The sequence below is a fragment of the Epinephelus fuscoguttatus genome, linkage group LG15, assembly GCF_011397635.1.
Source record: "Epinephelus fuscoguttatus linkage group LG15, E.fuscoguttatus.final_Chr_v1".
NCBI lineage: Eukaryota > Metazoa > Chordata > Actinopteri > Perciformes > Serranidae > Epinephelus > Epinephelus fuscoguttatus.
In genome coordinates, this window is record NC_064766.1 from 41,627,762 (window position 1) to 41,649,444 (window position 21,683).

The 21,683-nt window shown below is 45.4% G+C and overlaps 1 protein-coding gene across 1 annotated transcript in view; it reads right to left on the reverse strand.

The window, feature by feature from the left end:
- Positions 1-9,105: 9,105 nt before the first annotated feature.
- The window catches only part of lamc1 (laminin, gamma 1), a 74,359-nt gene continuing 61,781 nt past the window's right edge, over positions 9,106-21,683 (reverse strand). The window contains exons 11-28 of the mRNA XM_049599505.1: positions 20,995-21,107; positions 20,655-20,876; positions 20,206-20,394; positions 19,876-20,121; positions 18,996-19,149; positions 18,761-18,903; positions 18,477-18,655; positions 18,234-18,390; positions 17,679-17,884; positions 17,507-17,586; positions 14,967-15,104; positions 14,734-14,878; positions 14,497-14,646; positions 14,222-14,336; positions 13,189-13,388; positions 12,949-13,107; positions 12,767-12,866; positions 9,106-12,682 (exon numbers count right to left, since the gene is read on the reverse strand). Of these exons, the coding sequence (XP_049455462.1) occupies positions 12,426-12,682; positions 12,767-12,866; positions 12,949-13,107; positions 13,189-13,388; positions 14,222-14,336; positions 14,497-14,646; positions 14,734-14,878; positions 14,967-15,104; positions 17,507-17,586; positions 17,679-17,884; positions 18,234-18,390; positions 18,477-18,655; positions 18,761-18,903; positions 18,996-19,149; positions 19,876-20,121; positions 20,206-20,394; positions 20,655-20,876; positions 20,995-21,107 (2,953 nt within the window). The 3' untranslated portion in view covers positions 9,106-12,425. The remainder of the gene's footprint in view (positions 12,683-12,766; positions 12,867-12,948; positions 13,108-13,188; positions 13,389-14,221; positions 14,337-14,496; positions 14,647-14,733; positions 14,879-14,966; positions 15,105-17,506; positions 17,587-17,678; positions 17,885-18,233; positions 18,391-18,476; positions 18,656-18,760; positions 18,904-18,995; positions 19,150-19,875; positions 20,122-20,205; positions 20,395-20,654; positions 20,877-20,994; positions 21,108-21,683) is intronic.

A 21,683-nucleotide genomic window follows, 5' to 3' on the forward strand; every position in this document is an offset into this window, starting at 1 on the left:
CACACCGAGGTGCAGTGCCCTACAGCCACCCAGGTCAGAGCGGTCTCCCGACAGCACCCCCATCGGGAGACCAGGAACAACTCTCAGTGTGGTAGGCCCCCATGAGGAAACACTGGAGCTAAAAGCTGAGGGACTAAAACAGTAAGATAGGATAAAAGGTATAAAAAGAACCAAATAAACAAAAAGCTATTTAGCTCATAAAATTGAGTTAGTAGCTAGGTAAGAATGATCTAAAACAGAGACATAAAATGCATCAAAACTAAAACCTATAGGCTAACTAAAATAACAAAAGATAAAGGTTACGTGGGATAAGAACGTAAAAAGAGGAAGGGTAAGAATATAAAAATTAAATAAAAAAATAGATAATAGATGGATAAATCGGTTCTAAGAGGAATTTAAAATAGATAAATAAAGAGATGTTAAATTAAGTTAAGAGTTGTTAAATACTTGTTAGCTCATGCACGTAATCTCCACGGGGTCACACCCACCCCCAGTGTATGACAGAGGGAAATCTGACCCCCACCAAAACTGTCATCCATCCATACAGGTTCAAGCTGGTGTGTTTAATGACACTCAGTCGAGTGGAGACAACATTTACTCTGCTGGCAATGAGCCAAAGAAAAAGATAGATGAGATGAGATAAAACAGTCAGGTGACAGTACTGAGCTGTGTCACTGTGAACTGATCAGGTAATCATTATCTAGTCTCTACCACTCTGTACCGTGTGTACTGTCACGCACTCTGTGTTTTATGTCCCAACCAAACCTGAATCATCTTCATCAGCCACACCTGTCAGGTGGATGGATTGTCTTGGAATGGGAGAAGTGCTCACTGACACCAATTTGAACAAGTTTGTGACCAAAGTCTGAGAGAAATGTTTCTGTTGAGTGCATAAAAACTGCGAGATCTTTAACCTCAAACTGTGGAAAATGGGAGGAAACACAAGTGTTGCATTTGAAGTTGTGTTCAGTTTATTAGACAGTAAAAAACAATAGGTGCTAAAATACCAAATGGTGCAGGCGTGGATGGATCACTGAACAGGCCAACTGGGCACAGGTCCAGGGGCCCAAAGTGCCAGAGGGCCTCCAACAACGTCACGAAAATGAACACATGCTGACCAGGAAGAGACTCAAAATGACCTCTGAGAGACACAACAAGACTACAGAGAGATACAAAACCACAAAGAGATCCATCATGACAACAAGGAGATGCAAAGAAACTGCAAAAAGACACAAAATGTACGACAGTGTGTTTCACTTCCTGTCGATGTCCAGCAGCTTCACACAGCCACTGAAGAGTGGCGGGCATGTCTGAAGGAGGTGTGTCACCCTGCGTGATGTCACAACAGATACTGACTGATTGTTTTGGCTCTCTGTGACCAAGAAATGCATTTCTGTAGCGCTGGTCATGTGAAATCCTGATAAATGTCTTTATTTAAAGATCAAACGTCACATGTTAGAGTGTCCTTCACTGTGACCATGCCAAGACACACCTGTGTAGTAATGATGCTGTTTATCGGCCCACCCACAGGCCCTCCTGTGATTTCAATTTGATTTGGTTTGCTCATACGACCAGTCGTTAGAAGGCTTCACTCCTAAAGGTTCCACTGATGTGGACCTGCTCAAGATACAGCCACCACAGCAGGTTCAATCAACACTTCTGTCAGACAAATAACAAACAAACAGTTATAACTCACCAATGAGGCCTCATCATAATCCACCGATCGTTAATATTCCAACATAAGCCCCAACACACTCCCAAAGGTCCAGACGATCTGAATCCAGTGAAATATTTGGTCCAATCACGTTATTACATCCACAGACATCCACCAACTGCATCATTTCTGATGTCCATACATCTCTTCTCCTGTTGCATGAACATATTGCAGATAGCTGTGCATCAAAATGGCCGCTGATCCCTGACCTTCTGATTGACACCTCTCTTGAGCCAATAGGAGCTTCCATGTCCTCTCCACGGCCTACAACAGCCAACGAGAGCCTTGGTTGAAAGGAAGGGCCCGCCTCCCTTCTCATGGGTCCTGTAGTCAGTGACACACCTAAACAGCGGCCATCTTGGTACAGTGCCACTCACTCCTACAGTGCATTACGTCTTTAGAAGAATGACGTGTTTGCACTATTAAAGTGATCATAAATTGCTCAATCATCAACATATATTCACACGGCTGCGCAGCAGCTATAATTAATAAAGGTTTTCTAGAAGTGTTTTTATGAACAGTCTGTCTGTGTTGATTAGTTTTTCACTCATATTCACACATTTAGTTCATTGTTTTACCCTCTTTTCTTTGAAAAGCACCTGAATAACACCAAAGACGAACATGTAAAATCTACTTTAAACTTGGACGGTGTGAGGCTTCATGCTATGGTCCCATTGTGTTTTCCGGCTAATACTTGCCCATTCTGATCATCTGTAGCATCGTTTTTCAAGAAAATATTAAGGTGAAGATAAAACAAAAAAAACCTAAGCATTTTATTTCAGTGTGTTGAAACGCGGATAACTCTGTGAGAGACGCACTCACAGTGATTATGACTGTTGGGAAAAAAAATTTCAGGGTGTTGCCTTTCAAATGAGACCATGCATGTACTAAAAATGGAGGAAGAACGGCTTTCAGTTCACTCTGGGTATGACTTGGATAAGAGGTGAATGTCACTTAATCAGCATCTTGTCGGGTGGATGGATTGGATGGAAGCGCTCACTTCCACTGATATAATGTTTGACAGATTTCAAGAGAAATGATGTATTGAGTGCATGAAAAAGTCTTAGATCTTAAACCTAAACCTGTGAGAAATGGGAGGACAAGCAAAAAGCTAAGCTGAGATGGTAAATATATAATTTTTATGCTGATGATACACAGATGTACCTGACTGTTAAGCTCCGTCTCCACCAAACCCTTTCAGTCCAGCACTTTTGGAACCAGCAGTAAGCCTTCAGACATGGTACCTAGACCCTGGGTGTGTTCAGACAGTCCTCTTAAATCTGTGACGCTTTCCTGCTTGCTCCAGCCTGCTTCCTTCTTTACTCTGCTTTTTAATCATTTTACTCCTTCTACAAATCCTGGAAAATCTCTATATCCATCATTTCATGAATTATTTTAAGTAAACCAAGACTTTGAAGAACATTTTTGTATTTTTAACCGATCTGACGAGCCAGCAGCATGTCCGGGGGAAGAAACCAAACAAATTCCTTCTGTGAACGCTGTCGGAGATATCAACAAGAAATTAATGAGCTACAAGCACGGATTTTTGCTTTAGAATCTGAAAAAGGACTTCACAAGACGCTCCCAGTGACATCCGGTGGTAAGAAGCCCACAGTTACTTTCAGTAAAAAGGGTGAAAAACCTGCTACTTTCATCTTAAACCTGAGTGATGCTGTGTCTTTTCCAAAACTCTGTAAAGACCAAAATGCCTCATCCTGGAGAGAACTTGGTGCTAAGCCAAAGCAGCACAAAGTGATGAGAGACAATGTTAATACGTACGTAACATCACCCAAAATACAGCTTACAAACAGATTTTTGCCACTGTCAGAGTCTGAATTTAATGTTTCTAACGATCAAAGAGAAAATGGATTATCTTCACGAAACTGGAGCCATAAAGTCGGCAAAAGACAGCAGGCAGACAGACAATCTGGACCAAACGTCAAGGTCAGAGATATGCTGCTGATAGGAGACGGTGCTATCAGTAGCATAAACCATGCTGCTGTCCCAGTGCCACTGTCTCTGAGATAACAACACTCCTCCCAAAAGTTTTGTCTACACACCGAGGAGTCAAACAGCTGATCGTGCACGTGGGTGCAGTGGACATCAGAAAGGAACAGACTGAAGTCTTGAAAAGGGATTTCACTAAGTTCTTCAAGGAGCTTGATAAAGTGGAGGTCAAGGCATTCATTAGTGGACCTCTTCCAAACATAGACAGGAAGATAAACAAGTTCAGCCGGCTGCTTCAGCTGAACACATGGCTGTCCAGAGAGTGTGCACACAGAGGATTGCACTACATTGAGAACTTTTATCTGTTCTGGAAACGAGAGGACCTGTTCAAGGGAAAGGGCCCACACCTGTGCAGAGGTGGGAGGAGAGTGCTGACGGAACACCTCCTCCACGCTCTGAGGCATCAGAATGGGCTGGGACAGGGTCCTGAGCGACCAGTGAGAGAAAAGAGGAACGAGAGAAGCATCTCTGTCGCAGAAGTCAGAGACCGAGCCAGTGTTTCAGCACCAGCTGCACCACAACAGCCTCCACCGCCCCCAGTGAAGGATTCAGCTCCAGCACCACAACAGCCTCCACCACCCCCAGTGAAGGATTCAGCTCCAGCACCACAACAGCCTCCACCACCCCCAGTGAAGGATTCAGGCCCGCCATCGGCTCCACCTCGTCCCGGGCCCTCATCACCTCCTCTACCCACAGAACAGCCCTGGGCCCCCCCTGCCACATCTACCCCCTCTAGAGACTTGTCCCTCACCTTTTCATCCCCACCTTCCCCCATGGGCCTTCCAAACCATCTTGAAAGCCTGATCAAATCAGGGATTAAGATGGTTCCCCTCACCCCTAATATAGCAAGATCAAGACTTCTATCACCCCCGTATAAAACTGTGCCCCTCAAGTCACACAGGAGCTTCAACTCTCCTGCTTCACAAACTAAAGCTCCCCCAGCTCCTCCCCCTCGGTTTTCATCTGGTCCATCACCCAAACTTCCCCCTGCCCGTCCTCCCCTGCCTGCCCCCAGAGCTGGTATCCCTAAGAGCTAGGATGCACAGGGCCTCTGCTGTCCCAGGACTTACAGCCATGATAAAAGTAATATCAAGCTGGGGCCCTGTGAGACAATATTCTCCCTTAGTGCTATATCTACAGCCACACCACATAGACCAGATTACAGAAGGACAGTTAGACTGTCCAATCAGAGAAATTTAATCCATATCCCTTGTAAGAAGATAATGTCCAGTCCTACTGAAACTAATCTGAAACTTGCTGTGCTTAATGTCAGATCCTTGTCTAACAAATCATTTTTAATTAATAATTTGATCTCTTCGTATAATCTTGATTTTATGTTTTTAACTGAAACATGGCTTGACAAAAACACAGGTAATGCTGTTCTAACAGAATCAGCTCCACCCAACTACAAATCTGAATCTGAAACACGAGAAAACAAAAAGGGTGGAGGTGTCTGTGCAATATTTAGAGATCATATGGTTATGCACAGGTTGTCATTTGGGGTGTTTTCATCATTTGAGTATGTATCCTTTAAAATGGAGCTAAAACAATCTCCGTCCATACTCTATGTAGTCATATACAAGCCTCCCCAGCACCGTCAAAGTTTTATTGATGATTTTACCAGGATGCTTTCAATTGTATGCACAGACTTTGATGGTGTGGTCATTACAGGTGATTTTAATGTACATGTGGATAATGTCTGTGACAGAAATGCTAAAGAGCTCAGTGCTGTCCTTGAAACCTTTGGCCTGACTCAGCAGAGCGCAGCACACTCTGGACCTGCTCATTACAAAGGGGGTTAATATTTCAAACGTCAATGTGGTTGATGTTGCTCTGTCTGATCATTTCTGTGTCTTCTTTGACCTGTCTGTTTCTCCCAAACCACCGGCTGGTCCTGCAGTTGTTCGGAGGAGACACATAAATAACAGCACAGGTGCTCTGTTCATGGAAATGATAAACTGAAAATGCCTCATGTTCTAATGTTGATGATTTGTTGAACTCTGTTACTTTGAGTGTTTTGAATGTTCTGGACACCATTGCCCCTGTGAAGGTTAAAATGGTTAAAAATAAGCAGAAGGCGCCATGGAGGAATGACGACTCGGTCAGGGCACAGAAAAGGAGTGCCGGAGGGCCGAGCGGAAATGGCGCAAGTCAAAGCTTCATGTTCATTATGAAATTTATAAAGAAAAGTTGTACGTGTTCAACCAGATCTTACGTAGAACAAGGGAGAGGTACTTTTCTGAAATTATTGGAAACTGCAGTAACAACTCACATGTCTTATTTGCAACAGTGAACAGATTAACAAACCCTCCAGCTCAACTGCTGTTGGAACTGATCTCCACATCTAAGTGTAATGAGTTTGCAGTATTTTTTTGCGACAAGGTTCAGACCATTAAAAATGCCATCAATTCCACAACGCCAATAACAACCCTGCAGCCACCTAGACACTTAGAGCTGACTCATTTTGCACCTGTAACTGACAAAACTGTCCAAGAGATCATCACCAGTCTGAGTTTGTCTACATGCTGCCTCGATGTGTTACCCACTAGATTTCTAAAGTCTGTGCTGAGCAGTTTGTTACCACCACTCGCTCACATAGTTAACATGTCACTACAATCTGGAACATTCCCAAAGGCCTTGAAAACTGCGGTCATAAAGCCTCTCCTAAAGAAGAGCAGTCTTGATGCCACAGTACTGAACAACTACTGGCCCATTTCAAATCTGCTGTTTTTAGGCAAAGTCCTTGAGAAAGTTGTTTACCAACAGCTTACTGACTTTCTCATAATGAACAACTCCTTTGATGTTTTCCAGTCAGGTTTTAGACCCCATCACAGCGCTGAGACCGCTCTTATTAAGGTGACAAATGACATCCGCCTGAACACTGATGCAGGCAAAGTCTCAGTTTTAGTCCTGCTAGATCTGAGTGCTGCTTTTGACACTGTCGATCATGAGATCCTTTCACAGAGACTAGAGGACTGGGTGGGCATCTCCGGCACTGCCCTAAATTGGTTGAAGTCCTATCTAGAAGACAGGAAGTACTTTGTTGAAATTGGTAACTGTGTCTCAGACCACATGGCCTTGACCTGTGGGGTGCCCCAAGGGTCAATCCTGGGACCCCTTCTGTTCAATCTCTACATGCTGCCTTTAGGCCAGTTAATACAAAGTAATAATGTGTCCTACCACAATTATGCAGACGACACTCAGATCTATGTCTCACTGACAGCAGGTGAATATGGACCAGTGGATTCACTCTGTCACTGCATCCAACAGGTCAGTGTGTGGATGCAAAACAACTTTCTCCAGCTAAATTCAGACAAGACTGAAGTCATCGATTTGGTCCACAGAAACAAAGAGAAAGTGTCAGCAGTCACCTCCAGTCTCTCTCTCTAAAACCTACAAATCAGGTTAGAAATCTCGGGTAATAATGGACTCAGACTTGAACTTTAACAGCCACATCAAATCAATAACATCAGCAGCTTTTTACCATCTAAAAAACATTGCCAAAATCAAAGGTATAGTGTCTAAACCTGACTTGGAGAGACTTATCCATGTATTTGTCTCTAGTAGGTTAGACTACTGTAACGGCCTGCTCACTGGCCTCTCTAAACGGGCCGTAAGACAGCTGCAGTACATCCAGAATGCTGCTGCTCGGGTCCTGACCAGAACCAGGAAGTACGAACACATTAGTCCTGTGCTCAGATCTCTACACTGGCTTCCTGTGGCTCAGAGAATAGACTTTAAAGCAGCTCTGCTTGTGTACAAGTCTCTCTACGGCCTCGCACCAAAGTACATCTCTGACATGTTAGTGCCATATGAACCGTCTCGGACTGTGAGGACCTCAGGGACCGGCCTCCTGCTGGTGCCCAGAGTCAGGACTAAACATGGGGAATCAGGGTTCCAGTTTTATGCAGCTAAAATCTGGAACAGTCTTTCTGAAGATGTGAGACAGGCCTCTACTCTGACAATGTTCAAATCTAGGCTCAAAACAGCTCTATTTCACTGTGCATATGACTGAAAGGATCTTATCTGCACTCTTCTCTTTTAAAGTTCATTTTATAATGATTATTTATGTTTTTATTTTGTATTGTGATTTTAATGCATTTTCTTGTTCTGTAAAGCACTTTGAATTACTTTGTGTACGAATTGTGCTCTACAAATAAACTTGCCTTGCCTTAAATGTGGGCGGGGTTGTTGTCACTCACTGCTCCGTCCAGCACTCGCTGTATTTCCTCATCAGCGGTGACACAGATGGAAGTCTGCACCTGGTTTATCGTCCACAGAACGAGGCTGCACGCCCACATTTTCACAACAAAATAGAACAGGCTGCAGTGAGAGTCTCTCTCCATGGGATATTTCAAAATAGCAGCTTTGTGCATTTAGTCCTTCTCAGGCAAGCTCAGGGGTTTAGTGTTGCTGTAGCCCACAGGAAGTGAGGATTAGAATATATGACCTTCACATAATCCGCTCCAAATGAATCTATATTTTTAAAGTCATTACTAAAAGTGTGTGTCATATAAAAACTAAAGTGATGGTCAAAGTTGTCACAGTGAAATTTAAGGTGTGCTGATGGATTCACGTCATCAACTCATGCATTGAGTAACATTACAAGTTAACGTTCCACCTTAAAAGTTGCCGGCAGTCGGCCCAGTGAATGAAGTGATTTTTTTCTCTTTCATTTTATAGTTATATAAGCTGGATATCAAAAAAAAATCCTCAGCTGAACTCAGACAAAACAGAGCTTGTTGTCATCGAGCCCCGACACGTTACACAACAAATTCTGCCCTTGGCTGGTCTCCTGTTGGAGAATATCAAATCTCAGAGTCTGGTTTGACAGTAGTTTAAGTTTTGAGCATCTTGTGCAGTCATGTTTTCATTATCTTAGAAATATTTCAAAAACACAATCCATTTAAACTCTAGGGATTTTACCTGCCTTCATCTCTTCACGCCTGGATGACTGCAGCAGCCTCTTTTCCAGCCCGAATAAAAACTCTATTATTCAACTGCAGACTGTAGCCTCTTTACACCGGCTCCCAGTATGTTTTAGAAGAGATTTTAACATTTTACTGATGACTTGTACGGCTCCTCATGGCCTCTCTTCCAGCTATGTCTCTGACCTCTTAGTGCCAGCACATACTTTGAAGTCCTTGGGCAGCAGAAGTGTTTTGTCTGTTGCAGAGGCTAAAAAATAAAGGGGCCAGTGTTTGCTGTCAGGGCCGAGGCTCTGGAACAATCTGCCTGAGGAGATCAGGTCAGTCGAGTCAGTGATCTCTTAAAGTCCCTTCTTGAGGCTATCTTCCATCTGTCATAATTCCTGCTGCTGTAAAGTCCAGCAGATGAACTCACCCTGCAGTGATCTGTGACACACACCACACATTGACACAAACTGGTTCCTGTAGTAATTTTTATTACTCAAATGTTAAGTTTGGATTTACAGGCACATGGGGACAGACAGGGTTCACTCAGGTCCTCACAGGGCTGGAGACAATGACGTCACGAAACACAGCACAGCGGCGCCCACAGGCTGAGCAGCACACACACATCACCGCCTAAGACAACATAGTTACGATACAAATAACTGGTACATTATAACTTAAAATACTGTTTATACATCGTGTGTGTGTGTGTGTGTGTGAGCTGCACGTCCTGCAGAGCGGCCGTCTGGATGGAGGGAGGAAAATAAAATGACAGTAACAAGTCAGAGAGAGTCCAGTTCTCCTGGTCGACATGTCAGATTCTCTTTCACCAGTCAGTCAGACACTTTTCAGGTTTTATCAGCTGTTTCTCTGCAGAAGCTGACGGTGAAGATTTTTTGCAGTTTTCTGTATTCAGGACCTGATTTAAAAAAAACAAAACCCTGCTTCAGTACTGACACGAGGAGATGGCGTGAGGGAACGAAGACGATGAGGACATATCTGTGAGATACAACATGGACGCCCCTCGACGGGACTGTGATTACAACCAAACTTTATATTAAGGCACAAAAACACTAATTAAAAACAGTTAACTACTGTAGCAACGTGTGAGCGCGCTCGTTATCTCCATGAAGTCAAGCCAATAAAATTCAGTATGTGATGTCCTGATAGGTCAAAGGGTCAAAACATAACAAAAAAATTCAGTTAGGGTGAATTAACTTGTGAATCAATAAAAACACAAATATTGGCATCGCTATGAGGCAGCAACATGGAGCCTTGTATACAAGCAAGCATATTATAATAATAACATACCACAGACGTTATCATAGATATTCATATATAGATTTAACCTGGAGGTTTCAGTTGATTGATTGTGATAATGTGGCTGTTTGCATGTTGGAGTTTTATTTCTTGGAATCAGCCAGTCCTGAATCATTTAAGCATATATTTACACAAATAACAAATTCCTCACTCTAAGTCATAATAAAAAACATTCACACAAAAATATAACATTTGAAATAATTATTAGCACCAGTGTATCAGATAAAATTCTCGCTACGCAAAATGTACAAAGTTGCATAGTGTTGGATTTAGCCTGGAAGAGAAATGTTAATGTGTGATGGGTAAAAACACCAGTGATAAGCAGCAACTTCTGGGACAAGAACAAGAAAAAGGCCGTGGTGTTAAAACATCAGAACATCAAATAGTGTTTGAACGTGGTGAGAAGTGTCAGAGCTGATTGAAAGACGCGCCTACGGAGCCGCTGACGTCCTGAAAGCTTTTTCTTTACCTTGTGTGCACACGACGTGCAGCGAGGTGCAAATATCCTGCGTGCGCAAGTCAATAACGGGCAACTCTAACGCTAAGATGACTTCCATTTCTTTTGGGAACAAAAAGGTAACTTGGCACACAAGCTAATGTCTTGCAAATAGAGGATAATAACTTGTAAACGTAACCCTACATCATGTGGGGACAAGATATTAAATTGTATGGATCTCAGAGTAACAAGATATTCACTCATCTTGTTCCCAAAACATCCACAGACTGTGCATTCAAGTTGATATCCTCTACGAGAAAGTTACTATCTTGTTCCCACAAGATATGTTCGCCGTGGGAACAACTTCATATCTTGCATGTACAAGACAACAACGAGCAACTCTAACACTAAGATGACATCCAATTCTTTTGGGAACCAAATAGTAACTTGGCACCCAAGATAATGTCTTACGCATAGAAGATAATGACTTATAAACATAACCCACCGACACGTGGGATCTTGGAGTAACAAGATATTCACTTAAGGCCCGAACATACTCGGGCGGAACGTACATGGAACGGACTCCACGGAGGTCCGCACGGACTCAAAGTGGACGTCCGCAAGCCCTGTGCGCACAAAGCTCAGATTTTACAACTGCGCGGACTCCACTCTGCGCACCAGTGACTGCTCGGCGTGTATTTTTCACATCGCGGGGATTTTTCACGGACATTTTTACAGGAAACTACAATGCAGAAGTGCGCTCGTCTATGAAAGCCCGAATGACTGCCGACATTCCTCGCAGAGTCCGCTCCGCTCATAGTACGCCCGAGTATGTTCAGGCCTTTAGTGTGTTCCCAAAACATCCATATATTATGCATACAACTGAATAACCTTTACGGACAATTTACAATTTTGTTCCCACAAGACATGCAGGTTGTGATATGAGATATGAAAGAAGACAACGATGTTGTGGGAACAAGACAATATCGTTCCCACACCATCCGTATCTTGTGGGAACAGGTAAATATCTTGAGCGTGCAAGACAGTATCTGCCTCAACTCAAGATCCATACCTTGGAAGAAACATATGTTGTGGGAACAATCCAGTATATTTTACTCTAAACTCAGATCCATATGATGATAACATGATACCATTTTACGTCCCATTTGCATGCACAAGTTACTATTTTGTTCCCACACGATCCAAAAGTTGTGTGCGCACGTTGATATCTATTCACGCAAGAAAATATCTTCTAACCTTCGGCTCCAGAACACTTAGGAACAAGAAACTAAATTGTCTTGTGCACACAAGATTTATAAACTGATTTTGTCAGGGCTTCAGAGGCTTCATATTCGCCAGCGGCGTGGGCGTGGCTTTACTCGACATCACAACCCACTGGAGGCGAAAATACTGTTGAAGAAAAGAGAACACTCTTCCTCTGCTGTTTGTGTGGTAGGCACGAAGCTTTGGGAGAAAAGAAGAGAGGATTCCTTCACTGTGGTTTCTGAAAACACGGTTGGTGTAAAAATGAAAACAAAAAACCAAACAAAAACAAAACAAAAAAAGAACGCCGAGGACAGCGGCGCTCTAACAGTGGGTAGCCGTGCATTCAGCTGGCTGAAAACTGTAAATGTAGCTGGCGTGTCCCGGGCATGATGGGTAATACGAGCAGACACTCCTCGAAGTAAGAGGAACTTCCTGTCTGTGCAGACGGGTGCAGTCACGTCGGGTTTGTGGTTCTGGTTTTTCTCCGAGGCTCTTCCACCTCTCTGCACGGCTTCTCTACGCCGCTTAGTTCATTCTACCGTAACCACGTTACTGCGTCTCCAAAACAAAAACTAAAAACAAAACAAAAACAGCTGCTTCTCTTTTGTTAAAAACCGTGAACGTGGCTTGAAATGTTGGCTTCAAAGACAAGAATCTGAGAACAAAAAACAAAAAACAAAAAGGTTTAAAAACTGTTTTGGTAAAAGTTGGCATGTTCGCCAGAGTGTTAGACGTGAAGGGGGAGTGTTGGAGGCGGAGGAGGGCGGGGTTAAGGCCTCTCCAGAGACGGCGTGTTGAAGCAGCCGTCGGGTAACGTGTTCTTGATGTCGTTGAGGTTGGCGATGTCGGCGCGGATCTCGCGGATCTGCCGGTCGTAGTCGTTGATCATGTCCTCCTGAGTCCGCGCCACGTCGTTCAGCTCCGTCAGCTTCCTGTCCAGCTCGCTGTCGCCCATCTTGCCCTTGGCCCTCTTCAGGGACTCGTCGATCTGGTTCAGTTTGCTCAGGTCCACCTTGTCGATGTTTCCTGGAGAGGAGACCAAGGAGGTAATGAACCACTTTACTGGGACTTCAGACCAGTTTTACAGAGTGTAACAGAGTCTGTTCTTACCCAGCTGATCCAGCAGGGCGGTGATGGTGCTCAGGACCGTCTTCACGGCGCTCTTGGCCTTGCGGGCGTTGTCCTCCGCCTCCTTCGCGTTGTCTGACGCCTGAGGAAAAGTAAACAGTGATGATCCAACACAGAAACTGACTCTACAGATCACACTGAAGCTCGTTGGAACCGGCTCTTACCATTCCAGCCATCATCATGTCTTGGTCGGCCTCGGCCTTCTTCCTGGCCAGCTCCTGCTCCGCGGCGTCCAGCTGGTCCATCATGTCGCTCACCTCGTTGTCCAGCTTGGTGGTGTCCTGGAAGGCCTTCTCTGCATCCTCCTTGGTCTTGGCAGAGCCCTGAGAGGACACACAGGTTGTGTTCACACACCTGATCAACACATTTTAAACTAGCAGACGGCAGGTGGGTTTCCATCGTACCTTCTGCACGTTGCCTGCGATCCTCTCGGCCTCCTCTGCCTTGTTCTTGGCCTCTCGGGCGTCAGCGGCCGCGTTGCCGAGAGCCGCCTCCGCCTGCTTGGTCTTCTGGTTAGCGGCTATGATGGTGTCGTTGATGGCGGGGATCTTCTTTAAAGCTTCCTCAGCCGCGGTCTTGTTGTCGTTGACTCTCTTGTCAAAGTCTGCAGGAAGTTACGAATGAAACAAAAACAATCCACACGAGAACACGAGTTACATCAGTAACTGAGTCACTATGAAGCCACTAATTCACCCAGAACACCTTCATTTATAACGAGGTGTTCAGTTTGGCAGACAGAAATCTCTTAAGATGTCCATTAATTTGAAAAACAAAACCCTTAAAACAGCTTGGTCTCCAAAGCCCTTAATAAACAGTACATTTAAGTCTTTCTTGAAGGCTCAATGACTTTCCCCTTAATTCACACATCAATGTGAAAAACTTGTCAAATCCATTAATGTATATGATGTTGTTAAGGTTAAGGGACCTTGGTCTAATGATATCTTAAGGTTTCTTATACACGTATTTCACAGATTTGGTCTAAATTAATAGAAACATTAATGAATAATATATTAAGGGGTTTTCTGCTTGGATCTATTCACAAATTTGTGTTTCACAGCATAATATTACAGTAACTGCTGCATTTGCACCGTATTCTTAATTAGAGGCCTTTACATTTTCCATTAAAATGCAAACTGATTCAACGGTGTGAAAATCCCTGAATGTTCACCTTAATTAAGACAATTAAATGTTTACGTCAAAGGACAACGTTTATACTGTTGTGTTATTTGTTTTGCTGCTTTAAAAACCCTTAAACTGAGGAGACGTTCCAGTAATAAATTAATGTATTATATATAATATTAATTCATCTAGTCATTGATTCCAAATTTGCACATCAATCAAAACATAAAGGTCCTTTTACACTACAAATTAAAGGGTACCTGTAATGTTATAATGTAATGTAAAGACAGACAGACGGACGGACGGACAGACAGGTACCTCTGAGGTCGTCCAGGATGCTCTCTGCCTCCCTGTAGGTGGACTGTCCCTTCTTCGCCGCCTCCTCAGCCAGAGCTTTGGCAGCGTCGGCTCGAGCCAACAGCTGATCTGCCGTCTGTCGGTGACAGGAAACAGGAAACAGGAAGCCAGACGTCAACAACAGCAAAACACATCCAAACATATAACATATGTCTCTATTACGTCTCACGTCAGTGTGTCCGTTAGCTTAGTTAGCTTAGCATAAAGGAAGCCACCCGTCCCGCCGTCACATGTACCTGCTGCTCACTTCTGCCTTTCTCCAGCAGTTTGCGCACTTCCTGCTCTTTACCCCTCAGGTCGTCTCTCAGGTCGTTGTACTCCTTCTCCGTCTTGTCGATGAGCTTGTCGAGGTCCGACGCCTCCTTCTTGATCTTACTGGCCTCATCCTGAAATACAAACAGACCGCTCGGTCATCCAGGAAGTCTAAATAGACGTGACAAAAATCACTTCCTGTGTGCAGTATGTGAAGTCACCTCCAGAGCTTTGGTGTCAAACGGCGGGATGCTCGTCAGGTTGGCGAAGATCTTCAGAGCTTTGTTTCCGGCGTCTTCGGCCTCGGCCTGAACCTTGTTGGCCTGTTTCTCCAGATTCTTGGCCAGCTCCTTCGCCTCGTTGTACCTGAACGTTACAGCGAGAGCCGGCGGTTAAAGACAGAAGGAAACACGTTTATAAATGAGGTCACAGAGGGCGCCGTCAGGAGACGTACTTCTTGTTGAGCTCGTCGATCTCCTGACTTGTCCTGCTCTCTCCGTCCAGAGTCTTCAGCAGCAGGTTGTACGCTTTGGTCGACGTGTCGTTGGCGTCTTTGGCGATCTTCTCGATTTGGTCGGCGTCCATCTTGTGCCTGAGAGGAGCACAGACACATGACAGACAGAGAGTCAGTTCGGCTGCCACAAAGCCTGTTGTGGTGCAGTTAGGGGGCCGTACACATGAAAATGTGAAGTCGGGTGCAGTCGAGTGCGGCGGCAGATTGGTTGCTAAGCGACCTTGACCAGCACCGTATCACAACCTGAAATCCTGAGCGCAGAGCTGATCTACTTCCAGGAGCAGATGTGACGCTCTGACAGCGCTGCACTAACATGATCAACTCCTCCTCCATGTTTATCTCACACTGACATTTACTGACGAAGGAAAGATATCTGTGGGCTGTGATTGGCTGGTCCTTGTCACATGACATGCGGTGCAAGCTGCTGCGTTCCAAAAGTTGAACTCTGTATATTCAGGGCGCTGCTGTCACACCCTGAAAAACAGGCGCTCTGGTGTTTGTGTGCACCTGCTGCACGTCTACATTAAAAACACTGAATCTGAGGACACAAAGGACGCAGCAGGTGGACGACCCCTACTGCAAGTTTTTATTGTTGCCAGGCAACCAGCCCATCACCTCCGCACCCTGACCTTCCTGTGTCATCAATCTACTGTTAATCAGTGTGTAGCTGCTGCCATGTTGAGGCAGAGGGTGCTGTCTGTAGCTCTGGTTGAGGGTGAGAGGCTGTCAGCAGATAAACAGAGATCTGTGTGGGTACATGAGACCCTAAAAAAGAGGCTGGATCATGGGGAGTACCACCAGTTGGTCCAGGAGCTTCTCCTCCATCATGGACGTTTACAGGCAGATTTTAGGATGACTCAGGGGCAGTTTGACAACCTGCTGTCTATCATCAGGCCGTATAGCTCTGACTCACCTATTGCAACCACAACAATTAACACAAGTTTAGTCTCTATATACATTCAGTGAATGTAGAGTCTGTAGGCTAACCCTGGAGATCTTGCCTCCAGAAGAAGAGCGGAAGAGCCCTGAGTTTCCAGTTGTAGGCTGTTTGTAGTCCATGTGATATTGACCAATCACGTTTGAGCCGGCTGCAGTTGTTGCCAGGTTAAACCGTCTGCGGTGAACGAACGAGGCGGAACCCCGTGAATTCTGCACAACTGATTTTTGTCCAACCACCACAAATCTGACGGGTAAAGTCTTTTTATTGCAGAGCTTCACTCAGCTCCTCTCTGTGTTCACCATCATGAGCTCAGTCACGCACACAGTGACAGGGCTAACTGTTAGCATCACACCGCTAACATTACAAAGCGGTTATTAACAGATTTAATGATGCTAAGCGCTGAAAAAGGTTGAGGCCAGCTCAACTTCCAATGGTAGCACGTCACACCTGACCACAAGTATCAGGCGTCAGTTTGTAGCATCGTGTCTATAGCTCCTTTTACACTGCCAGATTTTCAGTGAATGTTGGGCCGTTTTGCCGGCAAGCCGCGAGTGTTTAGACACACAGAGCCGGATTGGCAAGTTGATCCGAGATGCCCTATTTTCCGCCTCGTAGGGTAGACATATTGGTGGAACCCTTTTAGTCACTGTTTACGTCACATGCTGAGCTACATGTTTTGTTACTTGCTCACGCCCCCCATTGCCCCGAAAAAGGCACATTCTGTATAAACAAAAGTAGGTAGGCGGCATTTTGCTGCACTCCCCGATTTTGTTTTTATACTGCCAATGCTGAAAAAACACTGATTGGGCTTTCCTGCTAATTTGCACAATCCTGTCTAAAAAGGGCTTCTGACTTTTACTGAAAATGAGTTGTAGCCTGTTGCGTGTCGCTCACAGTGTGAATGCAGCATTAGCATTACATGGCTAACGTTACCCAGCGGTTATGAACAGGTTTAATAACAGAGTCAAGTCATTTCGATGTCGGTGTGAGATGAAGGGCTCCGTGTCACGTGTTAGCCGCTGCTGCGAGGCTTCTGCCCAAGTGCCGAAACATGATGAGTGCTGATGAATCATGCTGTGAAGTGTTAGCTTGTGCTAACAGGGCAGAGAGCAGCTCACAGAGACGGTCCTTTAACACTGCATCAAACAGCAGGAACAGCCGATCCTTCAACTGTTGCTCAACTGCCATGGAATCAGACCTTTCAGGTGGCAACAACCCAAAAACAGCCCACCAGATCCTGGAGGGACTGATTTTTATGACTGCTGACAGTGTATTGTGATTCTAACAGATCCCCTGAGTGAAAACCTTTGACTCCACTATGTCAACAAAATGAAACAAGAGTTTTGAACCTGACTTTATCCAGTGTTCAGATTTCTGATCTGGAGACGTATATTTATCTTATTATTAACCCGTTCAGAGAATCAAGACTTTGTGAAGTTGTTTCTGCTTTTTAATCTCAACTCTCTTCTTCATTCATGAAAAACTTGTTCTTCAGACTCTGTGATCTCTGACATGATTCCCTCCCAGTCTGCGGTCTTACTTCTCAGCCAGCGTCCGAGCCTCCTCCGCCAGCAACGTCATGTTGTTTGGATCTCCGGTGCCACTGGGGGGCTTGATGTCCTGCGGACAGACGTCAAACATCAGCTCTGTTAGTAACCTATCAGGGCTCTGTTTCAGTAGACGGTTGCTGTAACAGCAGCGCCATCACTCACCACTTTGCTGATGGCGTCCTTGGCCTTGTCCAGCTCCTGCCGGGCTCGGTCGATCAGGTTCTCGGCGTCTCGGACTCGGTGGCGGGCCTGGTCGGCCTGCGTGCCGGTGTCGTCCACCGTGTTGCGGATGTTCTGCAGTCGGTTCCACTGGGTGGTCAGAGTGCTGTTGATGTTGTTGAGGCGATCCAGCAGACCTCGGTCCACGTCTGCAGGGTCAAAGGTCAGTCGGGTTAGTCAGTTTTAAGTCAGTTAAACAGCTGATCTCAGGGCTGAGCTCGTGCCTGACACGTTGTTCCTGACATGTCAGCAGGAGCACAACATTTTCTCGTTCCCGTTCATTTAAAGTTTACGAAGCCTCTGAAGTCCTGTAAGCTTGTGTACAGCTTCATTCATAAGACAAGACAACTTTACAGGTAAAGTCAGGCTTTGGTGTCGGCTTCATGAATAAAATGTTACTGTTCTGATTGTTTTATGGCGGTTACGTTTGTGAGATTAAACTTAAGGTTAAATTTGTTTTCTTTATGGTTTTCAGATGATCGGTCAGTCTGGTGTTACCTTTGCTGGTCTGCGCCTCCACCAGCAGCTCCATGATGGCGCGCTCCGCCTCCTTCAGCCGGTCCTCGAAGGCCTTATCGCTGACGGTGTCCTGACCCGAGCCCAGGTTGTCGATCAGAGTCTGCAGGTCGTGCAGCTTCTGCCTCTGCTGGTTCACCTGGACACACACACAACACCTGAATGCATCACTGTGCAGAGACACACGAGTCCGTCCTTCTGTCCGTCTCTAACGTCCGTCCTCACCTTGTCTCTGACCAGGCTGTAGCAGGAGGGACACTGCTGGCAGCCCGGAGCTGAGCGGTTGTAGAAGTAATTCTCCTCACACATGTCGCAGCGAGCGCCGACGAAGCCGGGCCGACACTCACAGCGCCCGTCCTCCTTACACTGACCTGACTGGGAGCCCTCGGGGTCGCAGTCGCAGGCTGCACGTCACACACACACACACACACACACACACACACACAGGTCATTAAACACACCCTGAGATATTATTATTATTTCATCATCAATGATGTCACTGCGCTCACGTTTGCATCCAGACGAGCTGAAACCGAAGAAGTTGACCTCGCAGCGCTCACAGTGCAGTCCGGTGACGCCAGGCTGACACTCACACTGTCCTGTGATGATGTCACACTGACCGTTGGTGGAGCCAATCGGGTTACAGTTGCACCTGCGGAGGAACAGCCAATAGGAAGGAGGTCAGAAGCATGAAGACGCTCATGTTGTTGTGATGTAACTGTGATGTCAGCGCAGCAAACTGACCGTTCGCAGCCGTTGCCGCTCTGCAGGTTGAAGAAGCCGGGCTGACAGGCACTGCAGTCGCGCTCGGCCACGTTGGGGAGACACTGACACTGACCGGTGACCTGAGAACAGCTCGTCTGTCGACCAACCGTACCGAACGGAGAGCAGGAGCAGGCTGAGGACAGAAACCAACCAATCAGAGAGCTCAGAGCAAAAAGCACTGACGGATTAATAGTTTCAAATATTATCGTCTATTAAAGTCTATTTGAACAGTTTTATTACAAATGCATTTCATTAGAAGGTGTAGGTTCATATTTGCTGAGACAGCCGGGCCTTCATCACTTGAGCGTACGTATGATCTGAGGCAGCTTCAGCGTGTTCGCAGAGTACGAACAAATTCATGTAAGAAAACACTGATGAATCCCAGATTTCTACTGAAACATTCGTGCGCACGGTTTCGTTCTGGTCTTCGCTGTGACCTCGTCCTGTGAGCTTTACTTTAAAGTTTCTATCCTGAAAAACAACTAAACTAAACCATCCCCGTCAATTATTTTAAAAAATCATCCCCCCGACAAAATCCTCAAAATAATTAAAAAGAAATCACCCACACAAAACCCCTAAAAATGATTGAAGTCTTAAAGTGTAAAGTAATCAGAAACTAAAGCTTTCAGATGATGTAGAGCAGGAAATAAATTTAAATATTTCCCTGTGAGATGTGGTAAAGTAGAAATTTAACGTGGCATGAAAAGAAAATACTCAAAGTACAAGTACCTCAAATTTTTACTGAAGTACTCTACAGTACTTGGCTAAATGCACTTAGTTACACTACACCATGTGTACTGTGTCACACCCTCCCCCGCCGTGAAGCGTTGGCGCCCTCTGGTGGGGAACTTCCTCTTACGTTTGCACTTGTCGGCGGGGTTGGTGGCCAGGGCGTTGCCGTAGAAACCCTCCTTGCAGCGGTCACAGAAGAAGCCAGCGGTGTTGTAGATGCACTTGAGGCACTCTCCGGTCTCGCGGTTGCAGTTGCCGACGGCATTGGGGTCGATGTTGTCGCTGCACTTGCAGGCGCGGCAGGCTCGCACCGGGCCGCTCTGACCCAGGGGGTCGCCGAAGAAGCCGTCGTCACACAGCTCGCAGCGCTTACCTGTCGTCAGAATCAGTGTGTCACAGGTGACCTCAGGGTTTCTGGATCTGATGTGGTCATAGTGGGATTATTCAGGTGACGTACCTGTGGTTCCTGCGGGACAGTTGGTGCAGACCACCTCTCTGGTTTTAGGGACCATGGCGCAGGTGGCTCCGGCCGGACAGGGACAGGGCTGACAGTCGCTCGACGACCCACGGGTGGCGTCGCCATAGTAACCGTCTTTACAGCGTTCACAGCTCAGACCGGCCGTGTTGTCCCGACAGTCACACGCTCCTGGACGGACAGACAGACAAAACCCTGAGCTTTGTTTTCAGCTCAAACAGCAAACCAGTCAATCAGTCAAAAAATGAGTCAATATACCAGTAAACTAGTAAAAAACCTGGTTAAACAAACGGGTCAAACAAATCATTCAACCAGTTAACAAACAGGTAAACCAGTAAACAAACCAAACAGTTAACAAACTAGTAAACAAACCAGAGGTGGGAGCCTCTATAGTCAGTAACCAGTATAACCAGTATAACCAGTAGCGTTACCTGTGTTGGGGTTGCAGGCCTCGCTGTGTCCGTTACAGTTGCACGGCTCACAGGAGCTGAAGGCTCCGAGCTCCGGTCGGGCGCGGCGGTATCCCACGGTGCACTGCTCACAGTGTTGCCCCTGGTAACCCTGAGGACAGGTGCAGCGCTCCACCCAGCGGGCCGGAACACCTGGACCGCGCCTCGCCGTTACCAGAGAGACGTCGTCAAGGTAACCTGCACCTGGAGAGACGGATTCATTTTTACTGTGTGTGTGCTGTTTGTGTATTTTTTGTTGTGTGTTTGTGTTGTTGTTTGTTTATGTTTATATTGTTGGTTGTTGTGTGTTTGTGTTGCGTACTCCTCTCGCTGTAGGTGCCGCGGATCTTGATGGCGGTCAGGTTGTGAAGAAGTTTCTGGAAGTCGGCGTGGCTGATGGTCGGCCTCCAGGGGTAATCTGTGCTGTCATGGAGCCTGAACCACAAAACAACAACAACAACACAGATTATGAGCCTGGATTTAATCCAGATTACAGATGAATCTAAAACCAGATGAATAGATTATAGCCAATAATCTGTTAAACTGATCCAGATTATCAGATCATCACACAGACAAAGCATACAAAAATCTGTGTGGTGTATTACAGATGGTTTTATGGAATCTTAATCCAGATTATATTTGTAGAGATTATTAACAGAATTTTAAATTGGATGCACAGATTATGACAAAAAAAACCCAACTAAATCCTCAGTAACAGATTATTAGAACAGATTAAAACATCAGTCACGAAAAGAAAGTCAACTTTAATCCAGATTAACAAATTCATTGTCATATTTTAAAACTGCGTGTTCAGATTATGTCTAAAATCCATCCTAAATCTGAACTAAATAATCCAGATATAGTCTAATTGGTGGCGCGTGACTAGTGATGAACAATGGATAATATAAAGAAAACTTAATTCAGTTGCACATAATTTAACTACAGTGCAGATTAATTCACAGATTATGACCAAAAATCTGTCACCACATTTTAAAATCAGACTAACAAATG